We start from the raw sequence: 27,260 nt of genomic DNA, 5'->3' as shown, positions 1-27,260 counted from the left end.
CTGTCTTGTCAGTTTCAGAAATAACTCTTATTATTAACTTTGTGAAAAATAAATAAATAGAATGAAAAACTATATATCTAACTGACCAGCTACTAATGTTGTTAAATTCTTTGTGCATTTTATATTGATGAAAACAATAACAACTATACAAAAAAAAAATATTATGAATATAATCTTCAAATGAAACTGACAGCTTGAAATATAGATCATCCCATATTAACTGATGTGAAGAAACAGTAGCACTTATTCCAAATTAAATTACACACATAATACATTTGAATGTATATATGTGTATGTATGGTTTATAACAGCACATGTTCAAGTGTCTGAGCGTATATGTGTGTGTGTGTGTGTGTGTGTGTGTGTGTGTGTGTGTGAGAGAGAGAGAGAGAATGTGTGTGCGTGCGTGCATGTCAGTGTGTCTATGTGCATGTATGAATGTGTACCATACCACCCGACTTAAATAGGCGCTTACCTTTGCTTGCCCCATTACCGAATTCTCCCGGGTTTTGGCTGTTCACTTTCACTGAATCACAGAATAAAATGTAATTAATAGACTACTGAAAAATAAATCACCGAGCAGACACCAGGCAACACCAGGCAGAACTGATACCTGAACAATGCTGGCTAAGGACTAAGTTTAATTTTATGTTGGTACCTAAACAGAGCTTGACAGTTTCACCAGACAAGCAGCTTCAACAATCCCTATCTCTCTATTTCTCTGCTTATAGTTTTATCCTGCTTTCTCGGTTTCAGTCAAAAGATTGTGAAGCAATGCTAAGGTACCACAACTTAGACTGTAATAGTCAATTATATCAACTCTAGTACCTAATTTTATCAAGCTCAGAAATGTGGAAAGCAGAGTGAGCCTAAGCTAGATTTGAACTCCCAATGTAAGTGAATGCTAATAAATACTGATGGGTGCTCTACTGATTCTGCCGCCCTGATGCAAGACACACCAACACCATACCAACCCAACTGTGGGACAGGGGTTAATATACAAATAGAGTTTACTATTGATGTTGTTTGCTTGTAGATATTTCCTTCCCTATTTTTATAATCATTTATCTGAGAGCATCTGAATACAGGGGGGATTACAAATAAAAGAGAGAAAAAAATGACTTACGAAGCAGACGCTAAACAGAGGTGCTGAAAACATGCTTAAATTACAGCAGGGTAATTCACTATGTAGAAATTAAAACCATATGTTTTTATAGATAAATATATATATGTATATATTAAAAGAAAAAAAGGGAGGGAAAAATGACCTTTACTTGTAAGGGTGCAAGTTACCTTATTCAATCTGGGTAGCATTCCACCAAGGAAAAAAAAAATTACCTTTAAGTTTGCGGAGTTGCTAAAAGGAGATGTGAGGAAGCAACACAATGCAAATATCACAGAAAAACATGAAGACAAGAAAATGAAGAATGGAGAAGAGGATTATTTTTTTTTTAATTCTAAATAAAAGTGGAGAAAATAATAAAAGATATACAGGAAATTTGATTTATTAACTACTCAAAAGAGATTCCTAACACTGGGAAAAGATGAGGAAATTTGAGGGGAGAGATACTAGAACTGGACATCAACTCATATTTAACCTCAGGCATATGATCAAATCTGGTGTTAGGAACATAGCAGGCATATGATTCAATGCATTCCAGCCATGACAATCCTGGCTTTCAATCAGACACAGTATATGTCGGGGTACATTATCCATTGTTTCTCCCCCAATGGCTTCAGCAGAAGAATAAGGCAGCATATATTCCTCCAAGACTGGTAGGCAAGAGAAAGTTATCAATCCAGAGACATGACTCCAGGGTTAAACCAGTTGATGAAGCAAGTCGGCCTCCCAAAAGCAAAGTCAGTCCTTTCCAATTGTTTTCATTGCAATTTCCAAATAATTAAATTTCAATCATACGCCTTTGGCACCTCTTGAACTCAAAATGTAAAGCCAATTGAAATGCTGCTAATCATTTTGGTCTCATCACAAAAGATTCTGCCAGCTCACTACCTTAATAATAATAATGGTTTCAAATTTTGGCACAAGGCCAGCAATTTTGGGGGACAGGGTAAGTCAACTATATCAGCCCCAGTGCTCAACTGGTACTTATTTTATCGACCCCGAAAGGATGAAAGGCAAAGACGACCTAGGTGGAATTTGAACTCAGGACAGATGAAATGCTTAGAAATATTTCACCCAGCATAATAATAATGGTTTCAAATTTTGGCACAAGGCCAGCAATTTCGGGGGACAAGGTAAGCCAATTATATCAACCCCAGTGCTTAACTGGTACTTATTTTATCGACCCCGAAAGGATGAAAGACAAAGTTGATCTCAGAATGTAAAGACAGATGAAATGCTGTTAAACATTTTGCCTGGCGTAATAACAACAACAAATCCAGCTCAGCTCAAAATGCCTTTTTCTGTCAAGCAGAAGGTTTGGACTGCAATCTGGTAGTCAAGGCAAACCACACAGCAGAAAATCTGCCAATTGATAACAACTTCCTATACAGGTACAGAGTGAGAAGTAAGTAAAAGAGCAGATACAAACGGGTGAAAGTGTTAATTCCACAAATATATTCCAACAATTTTGAAAGAAATGAGAGTGTCAGAGTGAGCTCTAGAGAGATTTGAATTGACTGGAAACAAGTAAATGAATCTAAACGTTAAGCAAAGCACTGGACGCTCTATTATTGCTGTCATGATATCTACCATATTGTCATCATCATCATCATCGTTATCAATTTCATGTACAGTTTTCCATGCTTGCATGGATGGGTCAGATGGAATTTGGTGAGAGAGATTTTCCTATGGTTTAATACCCTCTGTGTTAAGTCTCACCTATTTCCAAGTAAGGCAATAATTCTCTATGACCAGACATGTTTTCACAGAAGATAGGAAACGAAGGACACCGCCTGCTGTACAGTGACACTCGTTTACAACTATCACATGAAAAGCAGCACAAGGAGACAGTCAGACACACATGACAAACTTCTTTCAGTTTCCCTCTATCAAATCCACTCGCACAGAAAACACTTCACCAATATGCCACGCAGTGGGACTGAACCTAAAACGCGTATGGTTGAGAAGCAGACTTCTTACCATACAAGCCATACCTGTACCTAATGTTAACTGTAAACAGTTGCAGACCTTCAGAAATATTAAAGGCTGCTTTACTGCTGCAAGGAAGATAACATTGCAAATGTCAAGTCAACAGAGAACGATTTACAAGAAATGAGAAACAAAACAAAGCCTCCATGTTGCCTCACAAAAACATTAAGACAAGACACAGTCGATCAATTAAACCCAAAGTACAGATGAAACAGTATAATCGATGAAATCGAAGGCTACTTTTTGATTAGAAAGAGGAGGGGGAAGTTTTGGTTTTGTACATGTGTTGAAATAGTAAAGCAAAATTTAGAAAAATATTAAAATCTGTTCAAAGTTTTTTTTTTTTTTGCAAAGAATTTTCCCAAAACAAAACAAAAAAAAAAAGGAATTCAACAAAAATATTAGCAAACACAAAATATTTCTTTGATATATTTTTAAGTTTCTGTCTTGGCTTCAACAACCAATTAAAATATCAATTAGTCAAAACACATTAACAGACAATAAACTAATACATATAAAAACTACTAATGGCAGTTGGAGTGGGAGCAGAGAAAAGAGAAAGTGGGGGGTGGGGACCCCCTACACACTGGAATATCAATGGAGGCAAAATAGTGGAAGTATGAGTATTGGCAAATAAGTGAATGTAGTAGTAGTAGTAGTAGTAGTAGCAGCAATGTTAGTGGAGCTGGTAATGTTGCAAGCAATGAATGCGGTGGTAGTGGTAGGAGGAGGAGGTGCAGTTGGGAGTAATACATGTTAGTTTGGACATAAACTGGATTATGGTCTGTGACTTGTGTTGATGGTTAACACTGAAAGAGAGAGAAAGAGAAAGAGAGAGAGAGAGAGAGAGAGAGAGAGAAAGGAGAGAGAAAAAGAAAGAAATGAAAATGGGTGTTTTTTTGCTTTTTTTTTTTTGCAGAATCATGCATTGTATGGCAATAAATGAAAAAGAGATTAGATGTTTAGCTCTTTTGATACCAACCCAGATGAAACTGCCTCTGGCTCAGTAGTACAAAAGTCTTCTTTTCAACAGTCCTGAATTAAAATCTTCCACCAAACCTTAGTCACAATTTGTTCCTAACACTAAGCTTAATACTAACTAAGTTAATTTTCTAAATTCTTTGATCATCATCATCATCATTGTTTAACGTCCGCTTTCCATGCTGGCATGGGTTGGACGGTTTGACTGAGGTCTGGCAAGCCAGGGGGCTGCACCAAGCTCCAATCTGATCTGGCAATGTTTCTACAGCTGGATGCCTTCCTAATGCCAACCACTCCGAGAGTGTAGTGGGCGCTTTTTACATGCCAACGGCACAGGAGCCAGTCAGGGGGCACTGGCATCGACCACGTTCGGATGGTGCTTTTTACATGCCACCTGTATGGGACCCAGTCAGGGAGAACTGGTATTGACCACATTCGGATGATGCTTTTTACGTACCACCAGCGCAGGGGCTCAGTGGGACATTATATTAAAAATTAATCAAAAGAAACACAGAGCATCTAAACAGGAATGTGGTAACAAAAGTGTTAAGTAATGTCACTGTAGGTGTGATAGGAGATGAAGAAGAGGGCTGAGTTCATGGATGACAGTATGAATGACAAGAGATGAATGAAACTGATGGGAGAAAGAGGCTTATGCTTCAGGATGATAGAGTGTGTGGCAAAAGATGAGCAAGAGATAGAGGTTTCAAGACAGAGTCGAATAACAAACGAGACTGGTGTTTTAAGCAGGGTCATCATACATATGGCGAAAGACGAGGAAGCTAATGTTCTAGCAAGGCTATTTGGCAGGAGGGAAAATGTTACTTTTTGGCCAATTCACTAAACAGTAAACAAAAATTTTCGAAAATCCTCTTGTGCCAATGAGAATTCACAGAGGTTGTAATGAAGGAGAAGCAAATCCTAGCCAGCTGTAGATAACATGTCACAGATTTTCTGGTGATTATTCCTTAACAGCTAAATTGAACAAGCATATACAGAAACAAAACAACGTTTGTATTCTTTATCGCGATTCTTCCTGCACTTTCTTCACCATTTCTTGCTCCCCTATGCTCTAATCTCAAGTCCCATCACGGCTACCTCACTTCTTGTAATTTTTCTTTTTTTTTAATTAGCAGTTATATACCATGGCCTTTAAACCAACTTCTCATACAAGAAAATGATACACTCTCTGCCAAATCAATAAGAAATCTTTATTTTGAAAACTGTTCTCCCAACATGAAAGCTTCGATGACTAAAGAGAGAAAGACACGGTACTTGCAAGTTATGGTAGCACCCAAAATAGACAAAAAGTAATCAGCTTCTATGACATCACACATTCTTTGGTTAGGAACAGATAAATGATTAAATGCTTTTTTAAAAATAAAACTGCCAGACATGTAAAATAAATTTGTTTTAGCACACTTTGTATTATGCCAACTGCACAGAAGGCATTCTCAGAGTATGTGGGGGGGAAAATGACGAGATTCTCACTGAATACATATATGAATGAATAAAAAAATTTAGCAATAGGGCCATTATCAAGCCTGCCACATGGAACATTGGTACTTGTCTCCATCTTGGATTGCTGATTGTTGAGAGATTTCTCTCTGCATGAAACCAATGGTAGCCTTGTTAACCCACATATGAAGTACACACACACACACACACACACACACATAGAAAACATAAGGAGTGCATTGTGCTACATAAATATCTGAAGGATTTTTTTTTTAAAGAACATAACTGGAAAATTTATCAAAACCATGGAAAATTTGACAAAAACAAAACACGGAAAATTCATAGCCAATTCCACATCTGCCAATGTCCAAGAGATCTTGGTAGTTTGCACTATTATCATTGAGACTATTCCTTCATTGGAGGTGCTACTGCTAAAAAAAGTCATTGGGAATAGCTAATAAATGTATAGGAGAATGATGAAAACAAACTGAAATATATATATATATATGCATGTATATATGTTGTGTGTGTGTATGTATGTATGTATATATATGTATGTATGTATGTGTGTGTATGTATGTGTGTGTATGTATGTGTATATATATATATATATATATATATATATATATATATATAAGATTGACCAGTGACCGGTCTGTCAATATGCTAGAAGAAGCTCACTTAAAAAATTCTCAAATATACACAAGTTGATAATTGTTGAGAGATTTATACACAAGTACTATAATCGTTTTAGGATCTTGAAAAACATTTTTTCATGAACCTTCTGATTCTTTTAATGTGCTAGTTTCCTGGTATTAAATTGATATTAATTAATGTCGAATTTTTACCATATTATGTTATATATATATGTGTGTGTGTGTGTGTGTGTGTGTGTGTGTGTGTGTGTGTGTGTGTGTGTGTGTGTGTGTGTGTGTGTGTGTGTGTGTGTGTGTGTGTATGTATATATATACATAAGCACCATTCGAGTGTGATTATTACCAGCGTCGCCTTACTGGCACTTGTGCTGGTGGCATGTGAAAAACAACATTCAAGCGAGGTCATTGCCAGTGCCACTGAACTGGCTCCTCTGCAGGTGGCACATAAAAAACACCATTTGAGCATGGCCGTTGCCAGTACCGCCTGACTGGCCCTCGTGCTGGTGGCATGTAAAAGCATTCACTACACTCTCGGAGTGGTTGGCATTAGGAAGGGCATCCAGCTGTAGAAACTCTGCCAGATCAGATTGGAGCCTGGTGCAACCATCTGGCTAGCCAGTCCTCAGTCAAACCGTCCAACCCATGCCAGCATGGACATTAAACAATGATGATGATGATGATATATAAAGCTGTATCTCGTATTTTGGATATCTAAGTGGTCAAGTTTTTGATAAAACGGTTGGCTCCACTTATGGTTGAATAGGTGGCCACTTTCGAAATCATGACTGCCATTCCTCAAAGAACTTCATATTAATTTCACAAGCTAGAAACATGCCGACATAGCATTAACAGCTAATAAAAACCTTCACATACATAGTATGAATGTTTGTTTTTATTACGATTGTAAGCAGGTAGGTGCGATATGAGGGATGCATGATGATGACATCAACTAGATTTAAAATCCATACAAGTAAGTTTTTCTTACAGACTTTTTCTCACAGATTAAATATGTTTTTCGAAATCCCATCTCAAACAAACAATCCTTTGTTAATAATATGTTGAGTTTTAAAATTTCTACAAGATGTTCAAAAATTATCTACATCTTGTATTTTGCTTATGGCTTTTTCAGAAACAAACAAGCACCAAGAAACCAAAAGTGTGTGTGAATGTGTGTGTGTGTGTGTGTGTGTGTGTGTGTGTGTGTTGTGATGGTAGTGGTGGTTGTTGGTAAATGGTACAGCTTTCAAGTAAAAAATCCTATAACAGTAGAATACCAAGTTTAAAAGAATTCCTTGGAGAAAAGACTGAAGGCTGGGGCTTTTTAACCTAGTATTTTGTATTCTATTATTTATACCTTTCTCTACTTCAAGTTCCACTGTTAGCTTCCGCTATCTGGGCGACCAAGTTAGTAGTGGGGGTGGGTGCGCTGAAAGTGTAGCTGCTAGAATAAGAATAGCCTGGGCAAAGTTTAGAGAGCTCTTACCCCTGCTGGCGACAAAGGGACTCTCACTCAGAGTAAAAGGCAGACTGTATGACGCATGCGTACGAACAACCATGCTACATGGCAGTGAAACATGGGCTGTAACTGCTGAGGACATACGTAAGCTCGCAAGGAATGAAGCCAGTATGCTCCGTTGGATGTGTAATGTCAATGTGAATACCCGTCAGAGTGTAAGTATCTTGAGAGAAAAGCTGAACATTAGAAGCATCAGTTGTGGCGTGCAAGAGAGACGATTGCGCTGGTATGGACATGTGGTGAGAATGGAGGAGGATAGCTGCGTGAAAAAGTGCCACACCCTAACAGTTGAGGGAACCCGTGGAAGAGGTAGGCCCAGGAAGACCTGGGCTGAGGTGGTGAGGCAAGACCTTCGTACATTGGGCCTCACCGAGGCGATGACTACTGACCGAGACCTTTGGAAATGTGCTGTGCGTGAGAAGACCCGGCAAGCCAAGTAAGATCGTTGCCAGTGCCCCTGGACTGGTTCTTGTGCGGGTGGCACATGAGATGCACCATTTTGAGCGTGGCCGTTGCCAGTACCGCCTGACTGGCTCCTGTAGGATTTTCGAGCGAGATCGTTGCCAGCGCCCCTGGACTGGCTTGTGCGGGTGGCACATAAAAGACACTATTTCGAGCGTGGCCGTTTTTGTGCAGGTGACACGTAAAAGCACCCACTACACTCTCTGAGTGGTTGGCGTTAGGAAGGGCATCCAGCTGTAGAAACTCTGCCAAATCAGACTGGAGCCTGGTGTTGCCATCCGGTTTCACCAGTCCTCAGTCAAATCGTCCAACCCATGCTAGCATGGAAAGCGGACGTTAAACGATGATGATGATGATGATATTTAGTATCTCTTCAAATTTCTAAATTTTTATGATGTAAACAACACACACCATTTTCACTTGAAGGGAGGGGACATCTTTCCCAAGATATTTGCCAGCAATTTTCTGCATTAAATCCAAATTCAAAGCTCTGTAACTTTAAAGATATACAAATGAAAATACATACACACACACAGAAACCTGTTAGTATATCTGTAACAGACTGAGGAAATTTGGAAAAACTACTATTCTGTAAAATGAACCTCTTTTGTACTTGATATACAAAAATTACATTTTGTCTTTCTTTTTTTTTTTTTTTTTTCATTCTTTTTGTATTCGAATTTTTTTTTTTTTCCTTCCCAAGAATGTTTATTCCGACTGCTGCAAAAATAAATCTCAGTTACAAGACATATTATTCCACTACTCTAACCACACAATTATAGTTTTTCAGTTTTGTTTTGCAAGAATGGCAAAAACAAGGTCACTTGGTATTTAAGTGAGAAACGAGAACGGTTTAATGTTCATAGCTTTATTGAAACACTATTTATACCTCAATCTCAATGAGGAGATCAGTTATTGCTCAACAGTTGAACAAAATGAAACCAACAAAAGAAAAAGTTAATAAACAGAGAAAAAAACATAGGATTTAACAGTGAACAAAATATAATTTTTTTTTTTTTTTTTAAACTAGAAAATTTCATAGTTCTCTCAAAATCACTCAACTGAATAGTGAAGAAAAAAAAACTTTTAAGAAAGAGATAAATAAATAAAATAAGTAAAGTTGTAATCATCATAGGAATATAAGTGAAAATACCTTTTCAACATTAGACAAAAAAAAAAAAAAAAAAAAAAAAAAAAAAAAGAAAGAAAGCATTATTTAAATGAATTCTTTCATGACTAGAGAATGTAATTTAGGTTTGAAAATGACAGAAGTCTAAGAGCAGAAAGGAAATATAAAAAAAAAAGTGATAAAAATATTAAAATGAAATAAAATGAAATGAATATTTTAAAATGAAGTGCTAAAACAAAGCAAAAAAAAAAAGAAAAAGAAAAAAAATACACCCCGGAAAAACAAACATCTATGCATAGTGAATGATATATGTTGGGGCTGGAGCTTTTAAACCTGAAAATGCAAATTAGGCATCAATCAGCAACTACTTCATACATGATGTGTGTAGATGCGGTAATACAATACAATTAGAAGGAATAAATTACTTAGAGAGCTTCTTTAAGACAAACTTTCCAACCAAAATGTTCCATCAACTCTATTACGACTACTTAACGACGATGACAAAGACAACAAAAACAACAACAACACCATCAGACTTCAATTTGCAAACTAATAATAATAATAATAATGATAATAATGACTACTAAAGTCTACAATTGCTAATATAAAAGCAAAAACAGAGGATGGAGAAAACGGAAAGAAAGAAAAAGGAAAAATCCAACATGTTGAAAGTGATATACAGAAAAGATATAAAGTAATAATAATAATATAAATAACAAAATTTTCTTAATTTTGTTTAAATACTGGAAGCAAGTGCTATGCATTCAATGTAATCTGATTGAGCAGAAAGTTAGGAAATTTAAATGAATAATCAGATTACCTGAATTCTCAATCATCTTAATTTTATTTTTGTTTACCTGAATTTCCATTTACTCCCCGCCGCCAAATGTAGTTAGATCAACCGCTTACAACTATAAACTATATCTACAGCGATTTGGATTGCTGTGATGATACTGCCAAGTTAACATGGAATTAAATAAAGGAGAGGTGTGGGGGGGGGGGGGTAGTGAAGAATTTAGGATAGGCTTCGAGGAAGGCAGTATTGTCTAAGTAGAGAACATTAGTGTTAACCTCAGGTGATGTTAGAGATACAGGTTTCCACTCAGGTAACATGACATCAGAGGCTGCTTTTGTGATCCACAAGTACTTTGTCCTTTTTAACAGTACAGTTTGCTTCCTCAAAATTCCTATCAGTTTGAAGTTGAACAACGAAACAAAGCCCATTGAGAAGTGGTGGAACAGAGAGAAAATTCTTGTAAGACTAAGTTCTTTCAGGCTGGAATCATGGGACATACAGACAGAGTCCACCCTAACACACCAGTTAATATTAAGAAATGTAAACCTCTCAAGAGCCCAACCAAAAGCTCATGAAATATTATAGTGCCTCTATATAGACGCTTTATATGGTTGAATAACAAACATTAAAATATCTCATCTCCCTCAAATAACACTTAAGTCTTTATTGTATGTATGTATGTATGTATGTATGTGTGCGTGTATATATATATATATATATATATATATATATGGTGGTGGTGGAGAGTGATCTTTGAACATTGGGCCTCATGGTGGTGATGACGTGTGACCAAAACCTTTGCTGGTATGCTGTGCTTGAGAAGACTCGTCAAGCCTAGTAAAACTATAGTTGTGGTCAATGCCAGTGCCACGTAACTGGCACCTGTGCTGGTGGCACATAAAAATTACCCATTATATTCTTAAAGTGGTTGGCATTAGGAAGAGCATCCAGCCTTAGAAATCATGCCAAATCAGACAGGAACTTGGTCCAGCTCCAGCCAAACCATCCAACTTATGCCAGCATGGAAAGCAGACAGTAAATGCTGATGATACACACACAAATACAGAAGAATGTAATTGTACATATACTGCCCAAGAAAAAATACTAAATGGCGTTAAAACACCTGGTGATCCTTGGATCCTACCTAATGACATCAATTCCTCTTGGCCACAGTTCCATACATATATATGTATATATATATTGAACAATGTGATTGTACATATAATGCCTGGGTAAAAGACATGATTAAGGCTAGAGAAGCTCTAGACATAGCCTGTTTGATCAAGAGTACCCTGAGGCTAAAAGCAACAAAATACAGGATGGCCAGATCACAGATCTGTCCTGTACAACTTCAGGGAAGTACTCAAGATTTTCTGGACCCACTGAGACTGGTCCATAATCAATATATATATATATATATATATATATCAGGAGTGGCAGCATGGTAAGTAGCTTGCTTACCAACCACATGGTTCCAGGTTCAGTCCCACTATGTGGCACCTTGGGCAAGTGTCTTCTACTATAGCCTCGGGCCAACCAAAGCCTTGTGAGTGGATTTGGTAGACGGAAACTGAAAGAAGCCCGTCATGTATATATATGTGCGTGTGTGTGTGTTCACGTCCCAGTAACTTAGTGGTTCGGCAAACGAGACCGATAGAATAAGTACTAGGCTCACAAACAACAAGTCCTGGGGTCGATTTGTTCGACTAAAAGGCGGTGCTCCAGCATGGCCGCAGTCAAATGACTGAAACAAATAAGAGAATGCATATGTTCAACTTGGGCACTTGTAATATGGCACCTGTTAGAAATACATGGGCAGTAACATAGGAATGGAGGGGGGGGTGCTGCACAGGGTTTTGAGGGGAGGGGCAGGAGAGAAGCAAGAAGGTGGAAAGATAGGAAGTGCCAAGTGGAGGTAGAACACAACCACGACAACTATTGCAGCATGAGAAATACACACACACACACACACACACACACACACGTATATGCATGTGTTTGATATTTATGTAAATAATAATAATAATCAATACACGTACAAACAATAATAAAATCTGAAAGAAAATGTGATATCTCATCAACAAGAATTGAACAGCATTGAAATTGCCTGTCGGCGAGGCAAGTGATATAATTCAATTTACATTGTTGAGGTATTGTTGCATTTTCTTTATTCTCCTTCATCTCATATATGTATATTGATCCATACCATTTACATATTATTTACATAAATTATTCACTGAAACAATCAATTGTGAAATAAATGGAGACAAAACACTTAACACTGTTTTTGAACAGCATTAATAGAAACTATATTTGAGTCTGTTTCTGCAGTTATTTTATACATGTAAAATTCGCTTTGATAAGTAGTGGCAAGCCATATTGAGCACTTTTCTTCTGAATGAAATCATTGAAATTTTGTTTATTTTCGCATGTATTATCTATTTTAAAGCTATTCAGCTGATAAAAATTTAAAAGAAAAACAAAAATGAAGAAAGACCTCAAACACACTAAAAAAAAAACTACTTCAAAATGTAAGTTCTCACAATCTTTTGGTGACAATTTTTGGGTAACATCGCATTTCATAGACAACGTGATGCTGTCTTGACTAAGTGGAATCTCTACAACTCAAGACTTTTTAACTGCTCAATTAGTTGTTCATATTAGTATAGTCACACCGCAAGTCACAATAGTGCCCTGCTCAAAAATTTGCAATGATACAAAGTCGCAGACAAGTGTACCCCCACTTACATATCTCTGATAGTAAAATAGTGTACCCAGATAAAATATCTATAATGGTATCATTGCAGACAAAAGTACCCCCAGTCAAATATCAGCAATGAATGCAGACAAGTGTTCCCTACTCAAATATTTGCAATGGCACAGTTGCAGCCTTCACATTTTAGATTATGAGAAAAAAAAAAAAAAAAAAATTAAAAAGACAGCCAAATCTCCCCCAAACAATAACTCACCAATGTTCTGTCTCACATCCACCTATTGTTGCTAGAGAAGATGCTGTTTCATTAAATAAGCAAACCAGAGTACAACTCCTACTTCAACACAATACATCTGCCTTTCTTTTTCTCATCCTCTCTACTATACCTCATTCCTTATACATGTCTTCCCAATCCTTTCTTCTTCAAATTGCAACTTTTCACAATACTCTTCCTACCCATATTTGTTTTTCCCTGGGAGCAGTATCTTTATAGAAAACTTTTAGATGATAGAATTAATGCATCACCCAGTTTAATACCCACACACAGACACCCCACCACCATGATCTTGGGTACCTTGATGCATCATTTCCTATTACAAAAAAAAACTAATGTGTTGTTGAGGATGACAAATCCATCCTTTGCACCACTACACTCTCAGAGACACTACAAAAGGTTGTGTGAGCCCCTGTCTTCAACAAACCAAGCAACAAAATAGATTTTTTTTTTTTTCAAGCTAAACATCACTAAACATCAAAAGCATGGTTGAGAGGGCCAGCAAGAGCTATAGATACAGGCCCTTTTTACTGGATTAAATAATAATGTGTATGGGGTGGCAAGAGCAAGGAGCAGAACTGCTGTTGATGAGGTCCTTAACCAAATTATCTCCTATGTTTGCCATAAAAAAATTTTAAACAAAGTCAAGGATAGGTAGTCTCCTGGGGGGGGCCCATGACAAGGACAAAAACATAACAGATAAAGGGATCTGATTGCAATAAGAAAGTGGTTATGCCAGCATATCTGTCCATGCACATGAATACATGCATGCAACTTAATTTCTGCACTGAAGTATACAAAAAAAAACTATATATATATATATATATGAAGAAAAATCAAAACCAGTACAAGTAACTAATGTATTGCTACACAACAAATGTGGAAACACCTCAGCATTGCCGCCACCAGAGCCTCACCAGATACAACAACAAGAACAACGCAGGCTACTCACCGGGCCTCATCTGTTTGATGGTGTAGTCATTGATTAGATGGTGGTTGTGTTCGTTCAAATTACAGTGAAGAGTGACACAGTCACTTTGGAACAGGAGATCCTGTAATGTATATACCCGTGTGATTCCTACAGGGAGAGAAGGCAAAAAAGAAAATCCTGATTAATTATTTTCAAAATCATTTAACACATTATGTACATTAAGCCTTTAGCATTTAAACCGATCATATCTGGCCAAAATATTCTGCTTGTTTTATGTGCTAACCGGCCAGATCTGGCCTCTCACATCAACTCTACAATATCATTCTAAAAATTAACAGTTAACCCATCAATATCTCAAAGCAGCAAAATAATGCATGGTTAATTCAAAACAACATGAATAAATAAGCATTACTTTTGACACTAATCTGAATGCTAAAGGGTTAATCTATACACGTGTTTTTTTACAAGTACGTGCGTATGTAAGCATGTATTTGCAAGTGTATGCTCATGTGCATATATATAAGTGTGTGATCATTATTTTAAAATCTACTTTTCATCTCTTGCAAGCCATACACACTCACATGCTTACACACACAGTTTAATACAGTTTATTGTTTTTCATTTTTTACTGCCTAACTTCAGGAATCCAATATGTAACCGATTCCTAAATGTAAACAGTAATGTAGCAAATTAGCATTCCCAATTTCTCAAATGCTAATTTGTTTTCTGCACCGAAAATAATCAAATCAAATGCAAAGACTTCTAACAAACGTTTAATAAAAACAGGTCTGAATCAAAGAAGATTAGAGAAAACTTTGGATTTTTTATATAAACCCTATTCAATCGATTAAATACAGTGATTCTAAGATATTCATACAGGGATACACTTTCCAATCTTTCACAATAAACAATTTTAATATCATTTAAGGCCATTGTTATGTTACATTCCTTTAAATTTCATATCTAAACAATGCTTTGATCTTGAAAAGAGGAATTTATATATATTCCTTTATTTGTTTCAGTCATTTGACTGTGGCCATGCTGGAGCACCGCCTTTTAGTCGAATAAATTGACCCCAGGACCTATTCTTTATAAGCCTAGTACTTATTCTGTCAGTCTTTTTTGCCAAACCACTAAGTTACGGAGATGTTGACACACCAGTATCAGTTGTCAAGCGAGGGGGAGGGGGGGGGGGGGGCAAACACACACACAAATGTGTGTGTGTGTTTCTTTCAGTTTCTGTCTACCAAATCCACTCACAACAAACTTTAAGAAACAGCTTTTGTATTTAGAAAAATGGGGAAAGTAATGAATTGATGTTTGATAAAATGGTGATATTTCTTCATTCAGGAAATGAAGAATCAAAAACACTGCAATTGATTAGTGAAAAAAAAAATACAATTTTCTATGTTCTTGTGTACGTACATGCAGAAATAAATTAATGTATACACACCTAATGCCTTTTCAATTCCATCCGTTAAATAAGGATCATAAAAAATTACATTAAAACCAAATATTTTTGCTCGAAGTGCAACAGCGGTTCCCACACGACCTGTGGAGAAACGAAAGTAAAAACTTGAAAAAAAAACAAAACAAAAAAAAAATGATACATGAACCGCAACTCTATAAGAAAACAGCATTTAGTCTCAATTATCTCCCTTAGCCACTTCGTTAACGCGAGAAACAATTTTTCTGTTAGAATTAATATTCACAAAGCTATTTCTTTTATGACAATAGTGTGGAAAAATAAACTGAATAAACTTAAGCTCAATTTTGTGGCAATACGAAATTATTCGTAACCCATTTCGAATTTCATAAATATTACTTTCTGATTTATTTTAAAATCAAATAAACATGTGGGCCCAAAATTAATAAATAAAATTGTAATAGACATGGCTTTCCTAAACCTATTATTATACCGTTTTGTGATTAGGTCACATAACCTTTAACCTTCAATCAATGAGCACTACAACCACAGGTACCTTTAGCACAGTTTTCTCTTGCAAGTATCCTGACCGGATTCTTAGCAGGGGGTTACTTCACTTCATGACATGGCCATATCCTCTGCACATTCCTAGATATGTTAAAAATTTAAAACCCACTGTACCTGCACCATCCTCTTTCCACTTCTCTAACATCCAGGGACTCCAGTCTAACCTACACACTACACACCATCTCATGTTAACAGGCAAAACTCTCATCTTGCTCCCGTCCTATACACAAGCTGCTCAGACCAAGTCCTTCACTGCCGCCCAGGCTTCACACTTTACTAAAATTTCATACTGAAAGATGACGGCTGCACAGATGTGGCCAAAAGTTTGGAACATAGGTCTGAAAATTAGAATGCTTACATTAAATGCCCAAATATCGATTTGTACTTGGGCATAACAATTTCAATTTAAAAACAAATGTTCCAGACTTTTTGCCCATACCACTGCACTCCATTCACCCTTGCTAGCCGTTCCAGGTACAATATTTTGTTGCACTGTTAGTCTGTCTGTCTGACAAGAGAAAATCGCTATGAGGTTCTACTAGCAAGAAATATTGGCTAAATATCACACATAGTATAGTTCAAGGTACCTTTTAAAAGGTGGGATGGTAATATTTAGAAAGCCCTTAACCATAGCTCGATCTTATGCTACACAATAAAATGCTTTCAGCCATCTTCAAGCCCAAGTTTACAACTAAAACCAGTCTCACTGCCTCAATCATCATCGCCCCAAATAAAAAGAACAATAAAATAAAAAACATGGCTTACCAAGTCCAACAATTCCTAATGTGTCTCCTCGAATTCGAGCCGAACCCTGGGCAGCTTCACGCAACTGTTCGGGGCCATTGATTTTTTTACCTTCACGTACCATATTTGCCAGCCAGTACGTTCTTCGGTAGAGATTTAAAATGAGACACATCGTCGAATCAGCAACTTCTTCCACGCCATATCCGGGCACATTACAGACAGCAATTCCTGCAAAGAACAAAATCCAAATAACATAATGAGAAGCCATGTCAAAGGGAAGAGTTAATAACCACAACAGTCACAGACCCTTTTAAACTGGTAAGACTGGTGCATTTCATGCCCAGTTTCAACATATGCAGGATACAAGAGGGATGTAACATGATCTCAAGCTGAAGTCACTTCACTTCACTTGTTCTATTAATGGGGAAAAATATGCTAGCCTTCAACTAGTCAAAATGAAATAGCAGTAACTTTTCTTTTACTTTTTAAGGTAATAGCCGCTATACAGTATCCTCAACCACAAAGATAAATAGTTACCTGATGCTTGGCTAAACTATCAGAAGTGATTTTTGTTAAGATTCGGTAATTAATAAATAACACACAGAGCATCTAGCAATAAAGACAATTATTCCTACAATTAACCAGTTTGAGAAACTGAGTAACCAAGTAAAGAGACAATACTGGCTGGCATCTCTTAATCAATGAAGTTCTATTGTCATAACAATGCCTCTCATTGGTTCAGTTTACCCAACAATCTAAGTTGGCAAAAATTCTATAGTCATATCAATGCCATATGGAGATAAAAAAGAATAGAAAAAATAGAAAAGAAAACAAACAGAAGACAGTTGTTAAAATATTAGAGGAGTAACATAATAAAAAATTTGTGAACTGATGATGAAAATAATTTTTTTAAAATTTCTATTTCACAAAAATAAAATTTAAATTATAATATTTAAAAATGAATAAAGAAAAAAAACAACCATTACAGCAAACTATTCTAAAAATGGATATATTATAAGCGTGTGTCAAGAATATCTCCATTGTAACCACAGCCGTTTCATAAATATGGAAATGACAGGAAACAAATAGCTATAACCCAAACCATTGTTTAGGTTATAGCAACACCCACTCACTCACTCACATCAGACAGCAAAACTTGCCAAGCATAAGCATTCCTCTTCAGAAAAAGACGGAGGTTCCTAGACTATAAAGCATAATGACATTGACACAGATATACATAAACATATATGTAGATGCCTTATAAACAGATGTACAAAACTCTGTACATATAAACATACAGAGATTCAGATGCTGGCAAAAAAACAAAAATACAAGGAAAATAATTTCCTTAGATAAGAGTAGAATGGAAGTTGCTTTGTACTGACATTGTAGTTACATGTTACATAAAGCCTTATATATGTTGCCCAGTGCAAGATTTGCACCCAAATTCATCAACACATATTAAAACTACATCTGGTACATTAGGCTATGTATCCTGCATTGCAATGATTTCCTTCAACACGACACAAGTTTTGTGTGTGTGAGTGTGTGTATAAACGCATACAAGATCCTCTCCTCCAATGCCCCCGCCCCTTTCAAAATTCTTTGTTTTGCAAGTTACTTTGCAAGTTACTTGGTGACCCTGCTGGTGCTAAGTGGCACGTAAAATGCAACCAGTCTACGTTGTAAAGTGGTTGGCATTTGGAAGGGCATTCAGTTGTGAAAATCATACCAAAACTGACCTTGCCTGTGCTGGTACCACGTAAAAAGCACCGAGTCCACTCTGTGGAGTGGTTGGTGTTAGGAAGGGAATGCAGCTGTAAAACTCTACCAAAACAGACACAGTAGCCTGGGGTAGTTTTCTACCTGGCCAGCTACTGTCAGCTGCCCTACCCATGCATGCATGGAAGATAGATTATGATGATGATAATCCATGCTGGAGCACTGCCTTTAGTCAAACAAATCGACCCCAAGACTTATTCTTTGTGAGCCTAGTGCTTATTCTGATGATACAATTTTTATCAAACATGGAGAGAAGCAAGATTAATCCTGGCAGGGTTTCATATTAAAACAAATGACAACATTAAATACTGTAATAGGATTTAGCATGAAAGCCTACCATTTCTATTTGCAATTCTACTAAAACAAATGAGCGAAACAAAGACCTTCTAGTCACTTAAACTACCAGAAATAGCCATCAAATCTCCCTCAAATCACACTCTACTATCTCAAAGAAAAAGAAGGCCCATTGGATATACAAAAGGGCAAGATGGTCATGGATACTATATCTGATCATGGATCTACTCGATTAGAGCCGACCTGAATTTACAATAATGACAACAATTTCCTACATTGAAAACATTACAACTTTATAAAGTAGGGACATAATTGAAGGAAACAACCCTCCCACCATTGTCACAGACACTCCCAACATCCATATTTCTCAGAAAATGAATGAGAGATGAAGATGAAGCTAACACCAATTATAGCTGATGGACGCATAACAGAAATGGGGACAACTAAAAACCTGGAAGCAATTACTCTAAAACCTTACTGTAAAAAAATCAGTGCTGCTCCATCAATGATAAATGCAGAGCGAAGTTGGAATTCAAAAAATATTTTGAACTGAACTTAAAAAAGAAAGAAGCGCACATGAAGGAAGACAAGCGAATAAAAACAATGATTACAAAATGGGAAGTTTTTAGTAATCTTAATACAACAGAAAGAAAAGAAATGAAAGGAAAAGAAAAAGTCAACAACAAAGGCAAGCACTCGTTCTAAGTAACATAGACTCGAATAGGAATTACAAATCTATCTTGGTCAGGTTAATTAACCAATGAGTCAGCACCACCTTGGCTTCTTTCTCATAAACAGAAAGACAAAATGTACCAATGAGCTGTACAACCTCAGAACATGTCATTAAATTGTCATGCTCAACAGCGAGCCATTTAAATTAAATTTCTATTGTATAACACCACCACCACCACCACCACCCTGGTATCAGCTTTTATTCCCAGCAGCCTTTGACTGACATTCTGAGCCTCGTACCTAGACACACTCCTCCTACCTACATTATAAATACATAAAAAGAAAAGACTACCCACCAGTAGTGAAGGCAACTACTGTATTTAACTGGGCACTTAAGAAACCCAACTATATACATTAAAAGGTTTCTACTGCACAGACAGGGACATTGTGCCCCACAAGCTACAGCAAAAGTCAACTCATTTAAGAAAACAGTAGAGGAAACTATCTAAAACAAGTGGTGGCTATATGGATAAGAACACTGGAACTCTTATTTGATAAGGCACATTCAAATATAATTGGTTAAGAAAATCTTATAGAAGAGTGGTCTAGAGGAGAAGAACTAAGTTTGTGAATTTAATCCTAGCCTAAGGACTGTCATAAATACATAAAGTAGGTCGTTCTTATAATTATTACCTCCACCTTAGCGAAGGTATTGTTTTCAGTTGCATTTGTTTGTTTGTCCATGGACAAGATATTTCAAGAACCACTTGATGGATTCAGACAAAACTTTCAGGGGTGTTTGGCCTTGTGACTGGTGCAAACTGATTAGATTCTGGGATCAATCCAGTACCAGACAAGGATACTGGATTATTTTTCCTGTTTTTTATTTAATTTTTGAGAGCAGTTGGGTTCATTTTCAGTGTTCTCATTTGTGAGAGCAGTCGAGTTTATTTCAGATATTCTCATTTTAAAAAATCATCTCTGGCTAATCGTGGAGAGGACGTTGGTGTTGCCTTGGTGGAGGTTTGCGCTCTCTCAGTGCTCTTGCTTTTACTAGTTTCAGTCATTTGACTGTGGTCAGTTATTTCAGCTTAATACTGATTATATAAAATCACTATTTTATCAACTGGCTAGGTCATCCTTAACATAAAGGGCCACAACTTGACAGTTTTTTGTATACCAATGCAGACACACACACACACACACATCATAGGCTTCTACACAACTTCTATCTACCAAATTCCATTCACAAGGCATCAGTCAACACATGGTGATAATAGAACACTTGCTCAAACTGCCATGGAGTGCAATCAAACCCAGAACCCGGTGGTTGCAAAGCAATTTCTTAGCCACATGACTAGCTCTGTCTATGTCATGACAATGAAAAAATATATTAAACATTTCAAAATGTAATGTTTTTCACAAAACAGAAAAGATGAGGAGATTAGCAGCCCAAGATAAAAAAATTATTTAATCATTAGGTAATGTGAGCTGACGATAATGAATTTTAGAATGATTACATAGATCCCTTGTGCACAAGCATTAGACTTCGGGGTAAATCTGAAGAGATATTAAAACAAATAAGTCTTCCCAACACAGAACAAGTGGCATTTTACTTGCTTGTTGCTGTAACTGGATGTGGAGGACAGCTAAAGAAGTCAACATGTCTTCCATGTATTGGCTATTTCACAATATCACTTGAGATTTTCAAAAATGGACACAAAAAAAAAAATCAAAACAAATATGAAAAACCACAAAAATAAGGGAAAATACAAAACAGAATTATGCAATTTCCCCATCTTTCTTACCTAATTCCCCAGCAGCCTTTGCATCGATATTGTCATGTCCACTTCCTATTCTAACAATGACTCGCAAACTTTTAAATTTTTCCAGATCTTCTTTATTCAGAGTGATGGTATGCCACATAAGAGCCCCTACAGCTTCATTCAGTACCTGGAAAGCAAAGACGGACACAAGCAGCAATTAGTTTTGAAACAAACCAAGTAATAAAGGAATGCAGTTCTTAATGATTAATGGTTTGAAGAAGATGAGTTTTCATCAAAACATACATTTAATACACAAAAATACAATACAATACAAAACAATTCAATGAAGGAACCTGCATAAATTACTCAGGTTGGTAAGAAATAGTAGCCGAATTGCTCTCATATCTTGAAAAAAACTGGTGTTTCATTTATCTTTTATCTTTCACTTGTTTTAGTCATTAGACTGCGGCCATGAAGGGGCACTGCCTTGAAGAATTTATAGTTGAATGAACCGTTTTCAGTACTTGTTTTTTTTTTTTTTTTTAAAGCCAGGTACTTATTCTAACAGTCGCTTTTGCAGAACCACTAAGTTACAGGAATGTAAACATACCCACACCCATTGCCAAGCGGTGGTGGGGACAAACACAGGCTTCTTCTGGTTTCCATCTACCAAATCCACTCACAAGACTTTGGTTGACCCAAGGCTATAGAAGACTATACAGTTGAGAAGCAAGCTTCTTACCACACATCCACACCTATTTACTTGCATATAAGTTATAACCCTATATTACTGTTAAATCTTGGTACGAAATTCTTTACCTTTATAGCCTTAACCTTACTCTGTGCATAAGTCACACCCCAGTTTCTCCCAGTTAAAATCAAGTACAAGATAGTGTAACTTATACACAAGTAAACATGGTATATTAATAAAAAGAAAAAAAGATATATTGCATATGTAACCCTATACGCATAGTGTTTCAAGGTGTGGTGATGGCCAGAAAGACTACAATCAAAAGAATCAAGAGACCACAACAATGATCTGGTGGCTAATAGCATCTCAAGTTATGCAAGCAGACCAATGTAACATCTGCAATGCAAACTGAGCCCACAACCCATAATGTATACCGCCCAATGCCACCCTTGTTTAGCTGTTTAGTTCTTATATAACTTTGAAGTCCTTGATCTTTCACTTTTTAGTACTAAGACAGAGGTGAAGCAAAACCATTTTCATTCCAAGTTATTAGCACATAAATTAAGTTGCATATTTTGTTATATTTTTCCATTGTTACTTCCATTCAAAAGCATTCTTTCGAGGGTGGATGCATCTATAACCTATCCAAAACACCTGGTGTGTCTGGTGTGAGTGTAACATCAAGTAAAAAAACATACACTGCAGATGCTTTTTGTTACATAACCCAATATGGTGAAATAAAGCAGGCATAGTTGTTACTGCCTGACAATGAAGTTTTCATTTTCTTCTTGCGTTTTAATTTCAAGTATTAAACTTCAAACCAAGCTGCACGCTTCTAGATACAAACAAATACAAAAACAACTGTCCTGTTTTGATCAACTTCAAACAAATTCACATTGTTATTCCAGGCATGGGTGTGTGATTATGAAGTTCGCTTCCCAAGATGATTTGGGGTTCAATATCACTGCACGGCACTGTAGGTAAGTGTCTTCTACTTATGCCATGGGTTGACCAAAAACTTATGATTTAATAGAATCTGGAAGAAGCCTCTGTGTGTGTGTGTGTGTTTATGAACAGACACACATGCCACCTTGTCTTGATATCACATGATCATTGTAAACAAGCATCACCATCGTATATACAGTGTTGTTTGTTTCCATTCTTCTGTAAAAGCAAATCCGAACATGGGGGAAGTATTAGCTTGTTTGGAAACAGGTGAGTGTTGGTGACAGGAAGAGCATTCAGCCATAGGCAATCTGTCTTAATTTCATGTGACCAATTATGAAGCATGGAAAAATGGACTTCAACTCCATCTTCCCCCTGTGTTACAACAAGAAAGGCCAAAATTAAACAACTGAAAACCCGAAAATAAACATCAGAGAATCTAAACTGTGAAACAGACTCACCCAAGACTATATAACATTTAAAAAATAGATTTTTTTTTCTCAACAACTTAAATGTACTAGAATTAGTAGAGGTACCCTAGTGTTAATATAAACGTCACTGAAATTAATTTAATGAGGTGAAAAAAAAAAAAGGACACAAAATAGATATATCATCAACAAATATAAAAACAAATATGTATATCACATACATGTATACATACATGTATACATATATATATATGTGTGTATATATATATATATATATATATATCACCACCACACCTAATGACATACAATCAATGACAATGTGACCTACTTCACCTAACAAATAGCTGCGATTGCACAAGAGCCAAGTATTATTTGCTTAAAACCTCAAACCAGACAGCACTGTTGCAGTTTATGGCAGTATAGGAAAATAGATAGTAAAATAGCTATGGCAGCTGTGGTGTTGGTGGTGATGATGGTGGTGAAAAACTGGCTGTGATGGAGGTGGTGACAGTAGTGATGGAGGTGGTGACAGTAGTGGTGGTGGTGGTGGTATTCTTTACAAATGTGTCCTTTTGCATTGTTTCTCTCTAAACTGAAGAAAAACAAAAGCCAGACTTGTGTGGGAGCCGGTCTTCCAGAATAGGACAGTTTACAGGACAAGGGTTTTGAAAGATAATGCTTGGACCCCACTCCCACGCAAAAATAAATAAATAAATAAATAACCGATCTGCTAATCCTCCTGTACCCCCCCCCACCCGCCATCACGTCAGGTGATGTAAAACTTTTGCGCCTATCACTCATAGCAAACAAAAGCAGTCAAAAGAAAGAGGGGAGAGGGGGAAGTGAGAAACAGAGAAAGGAGGAGAAAGAAGAGAAAGAGGTGTTATGTAAGAAAATACAAAATGAAAAGCGAGAGCAAACAAAAAAAAAAAAGCCAAGGACCATCCATGAGATTGTACCATGCTGAAGAAGATACCAAGCCATCGACAGAGTCACACTCACAGACGCCAAAGGTTCCAATCCAGAGGGCAACAGGATAAAGCTTAAGTGAGTGTACGTGTAGATGGGCCCTCCTAAGCAAATAACCTTTTAAAATGCATACAGATTATCAAAGTCAATGCAAAAAAACCAAGGTGACAGAAAGACCAAAGAAGTGTGCATGTGGGAGGGAGAGAGAGAGAGAGAGTCAACCTTAGTGACAAATATTCTGGAAAACTGGAGCACAATAAAACACATGCTCAGTGAAGCTAGAGTGCTCTACTTTCAACCAGATACAGGAAGTAATGAATTCAATCAGGCGTGAACTTCTGCCAAAACTTGATATAGTTTCTATTGCATTGTACAGATACACACAAAGAAGATTGTTTATGAAGAGTATTTTTTTTTCTTTTTTTCTCTTCGTTCAGTTTTTCCCATTACACCTATCTCACCAACAGATACAGCATAAGCCAACAAAAGGAGTCACTAACTACATAGCTGCCAGACACTCACAGGGCATGACAGAATGGACTGGCCAGTTAATGCAAGCAACAAATGGACTCTCTTGTACACATTGAGTACTTTTCCTGCAATTTGTACTACATCAAATCATTTCTTCTTTTATTCCTTCACTTGTTTCAGTCATTTGACCGTGGCCATGCTGGAACACCACCATGAAGGGCTTTTAGTTGAGCCAAATTGACCCCCAGGACTTATTTTTTAGGCCTAGTACTTATTCTATTGGTCTCTTTTGCTGAACCACTAAGTTACAGGGACATAAACACACCAGCATAGGTTGTCAAGCAATGGTGGGGGAGAGGGCCAAACAGATGCAAAGATACAAATACACACACACATATTCCAGACATATATATATATATATACATACCTACATACATACAATGGGCTTTTTTCAGGGTGAATACAATTAAATACCAGTCGAGCATTGGGGTATCAATTTAATCAACTGAATCCCTGCCACTGAAATAACTGGCCTTGTGCCAAAATTTTGAAATAATTACTGTCATCATCATGATCATCATTATCACTGCAACTATTACTGTAGTATCATTATTTAAATTTTTCTTTTCTTTCTTTATTTTTTTTTCAATGAACAGACAGGTGAAGTGACACAAACAGACATTATATACCGAAAACTGCTCAATTTGCAGAAGTATTAGAAAGTTGCCAAACAACACGGCTAACATAACATTGCTGATACAGCCTGTGATTGTGATGATACTACCACTAATAATAATAATAATAATAATAATAATAATACTAATAATAATGACACACACACACACATACACACCCTAGTCCAGTTTCCACCACACCACAGGCAAGCAGAACAAATATTTGTACAATAGTCTCTGAGTGAGTCAGAAAGTTCCCACACAATGTTGTCCTAAAATTGTAAAGCCTCTCTCTTTCTCTCTCTCTGCCAGGCTGTTATTGACAAAACTGCAATACTGTTTTATGGTATCTACCACACTATTTGTAGTGGTGTGTGTGTGTGTGTGTGTGTGTGTGTGTGATTGAACGAGAGAGTGAGTGAATGTGTGTAAGACACACACAAGCGGATAGAGTGGGGAGGGGGTGGGGAAAGAAGAAGATTTTTATGTGAACATACTTGTGTGCGAATGCTTTGTTTGAAAGGTTCAGCCTAAACAATAATATAATAGACATTTACTATATTGCCGCTATGAACCATGCCTTTGCTTTGGGTGAGAAATATATGTAAAACAGATAAGAACAAACCCTCTCCATCCCTAGCTCTTAAACTTTACCCTTTCATCAATAAAAATAAGTACCAGTTAAGTATCGGGGGCAATTCTAACAAATTTTTTTCCTCTTTCAACGGTTGTGACCTTGTGCCTATATTGGGAAACAATTATTAATAATCGAACACTAGGACTGATTTGATTTAAATGACTTTGCCTCTCGTTTCAAAAATGGCCAATATTAATACTAATTAATAATCTTTTGTCCTAGTGAAGTAAGGCCAGAAAATTTGAGGGTGAGGGGGGGTGGCTAGTTCGTTACATCGACCCCAAAAGAATCAATCCTGGCAGAATGTAAAGGCAGACAAAATGCCACTAAGCATCTGGTCCAACTCAAGACAACAATATTACGACACAACTACTTTACCTCAACCAGTCCAGCTTTCTTTAATACTATACCAAAATACATTAAAACGGAAACAGATCCCATAAAATTCAAAAGTTCTCTGGACAAATTTCTCGCAAAAATCCCAGACCAACAAAAATGAGTAATGAGATGTTGTGACTTTCATGCATCAGCCATATTAAAACAAACAGAAAGAATCAAGAAAGAATCTAAGAGATAATGAATGCTTTCTTCTCATCATTGTTTCTGCTGCCGCCGCTCCCACTGTCACCATTTACCATCCATTTTCTATACCAGCATGGGCTGGAAGGTTCACCATAAACCAGTGAACCAGAAGACTACATCAAGAGCCAATATCCTGCTTTGGCATGATTTCTAAAGATGGATACCCTCCGTAACACCTACCACTTGACAAAGTGTACTGGGTGGTTTTTCTTTTTCTTTTTTTTTTTTAGATCAGCATTTGAAAGGAAGCCATGCCCTTGTGAAAGCAAAAGGGATCTCACTACAACATACGTTGGCTCGCTTTTCTGCCACAATAGGGCAATAAAACTCTGCAAGAAAACTATTTTTGCAGGTGCCGCCAATTGGGAAGCACTCAGCATTCTGCGATACAAATATGCAAGGCAATATGACTGATGGCTGGGTGGTGACAGAAGTCTATGTGAACCAGAAGATAGAGATGACGGACAGACTCCAATGACCCAGGATGTATGAGAGAAAAGAAATAAGAGTAGGCTGGCAGATGAAAGACAGCAAACGGAGTGACATGCGATGATAGGTAGTACTATATACATACATTAATGGTG

The 27,260-nt window shown here is 36.9% G+C and overlaps 1 protein-coding gene across 28 annotated transcripts in view; it reads right to left on the bottom strand.

Moving 5' to 3' along the window:
• Window positions 1–27,260, bottom strand: part of LOC106874741 (C-terminal-binding protein) — a 203,928-nt gene that overhangs the window by 25,120 nt on the left and 151,548 nt on the right. For 16 of the 28 annotated variants that reach the window (XM_089363020.1, XM_089363032.1, XM_089363040.1 and 13 more), the window contains 4 exons: window positions 21,322–21,466; window positions 16,787–16,993; window positions 15,482–15,580; window positions 14,050–14,175 (listed from right to left, as the gene is read on the bottom strand). In XM_089363020.1, the coding sequence (XP_089219146.1) occupies window positions 14,050–14,175; window positions 15,482–15,580; window positions 16,787–16,993; window positions 21,322–21,466 (577 nt within the window). Of the gene's footprint in view, window positions 1–475; window positions 527–14,049; window positions 14,176–15,481; window positions 15,581–16,786; window positions 16,994–21,321; window positions 21,467–27,260 lie in introns of all 28 variants that reach the window. The other 12 variants (XM_089363012.1, XM_089363018.1, XM_089363035.1 and 9 more) reach the window with 1 other exon arrangement.

Source organism: Octopus bimaculoides, chromosome 14, assembly GCF_046866305.1.
Source record: "Octopus bimaculoides isolate indiv1 chromosome 14, ASM4686630v1, whole genome shotgun sequence".
NCBI lineage: Eukaryota > Metazoa > Mollusca > Cephalopoda > Octopoda > Octopodidae > Octopus > Octopus bimaculoides.
The sequence above is the reverse complement of the archived record's forward strand: the minus strand, read 5'-3'. Positions and strand labels throughout refer to the sequence as shown.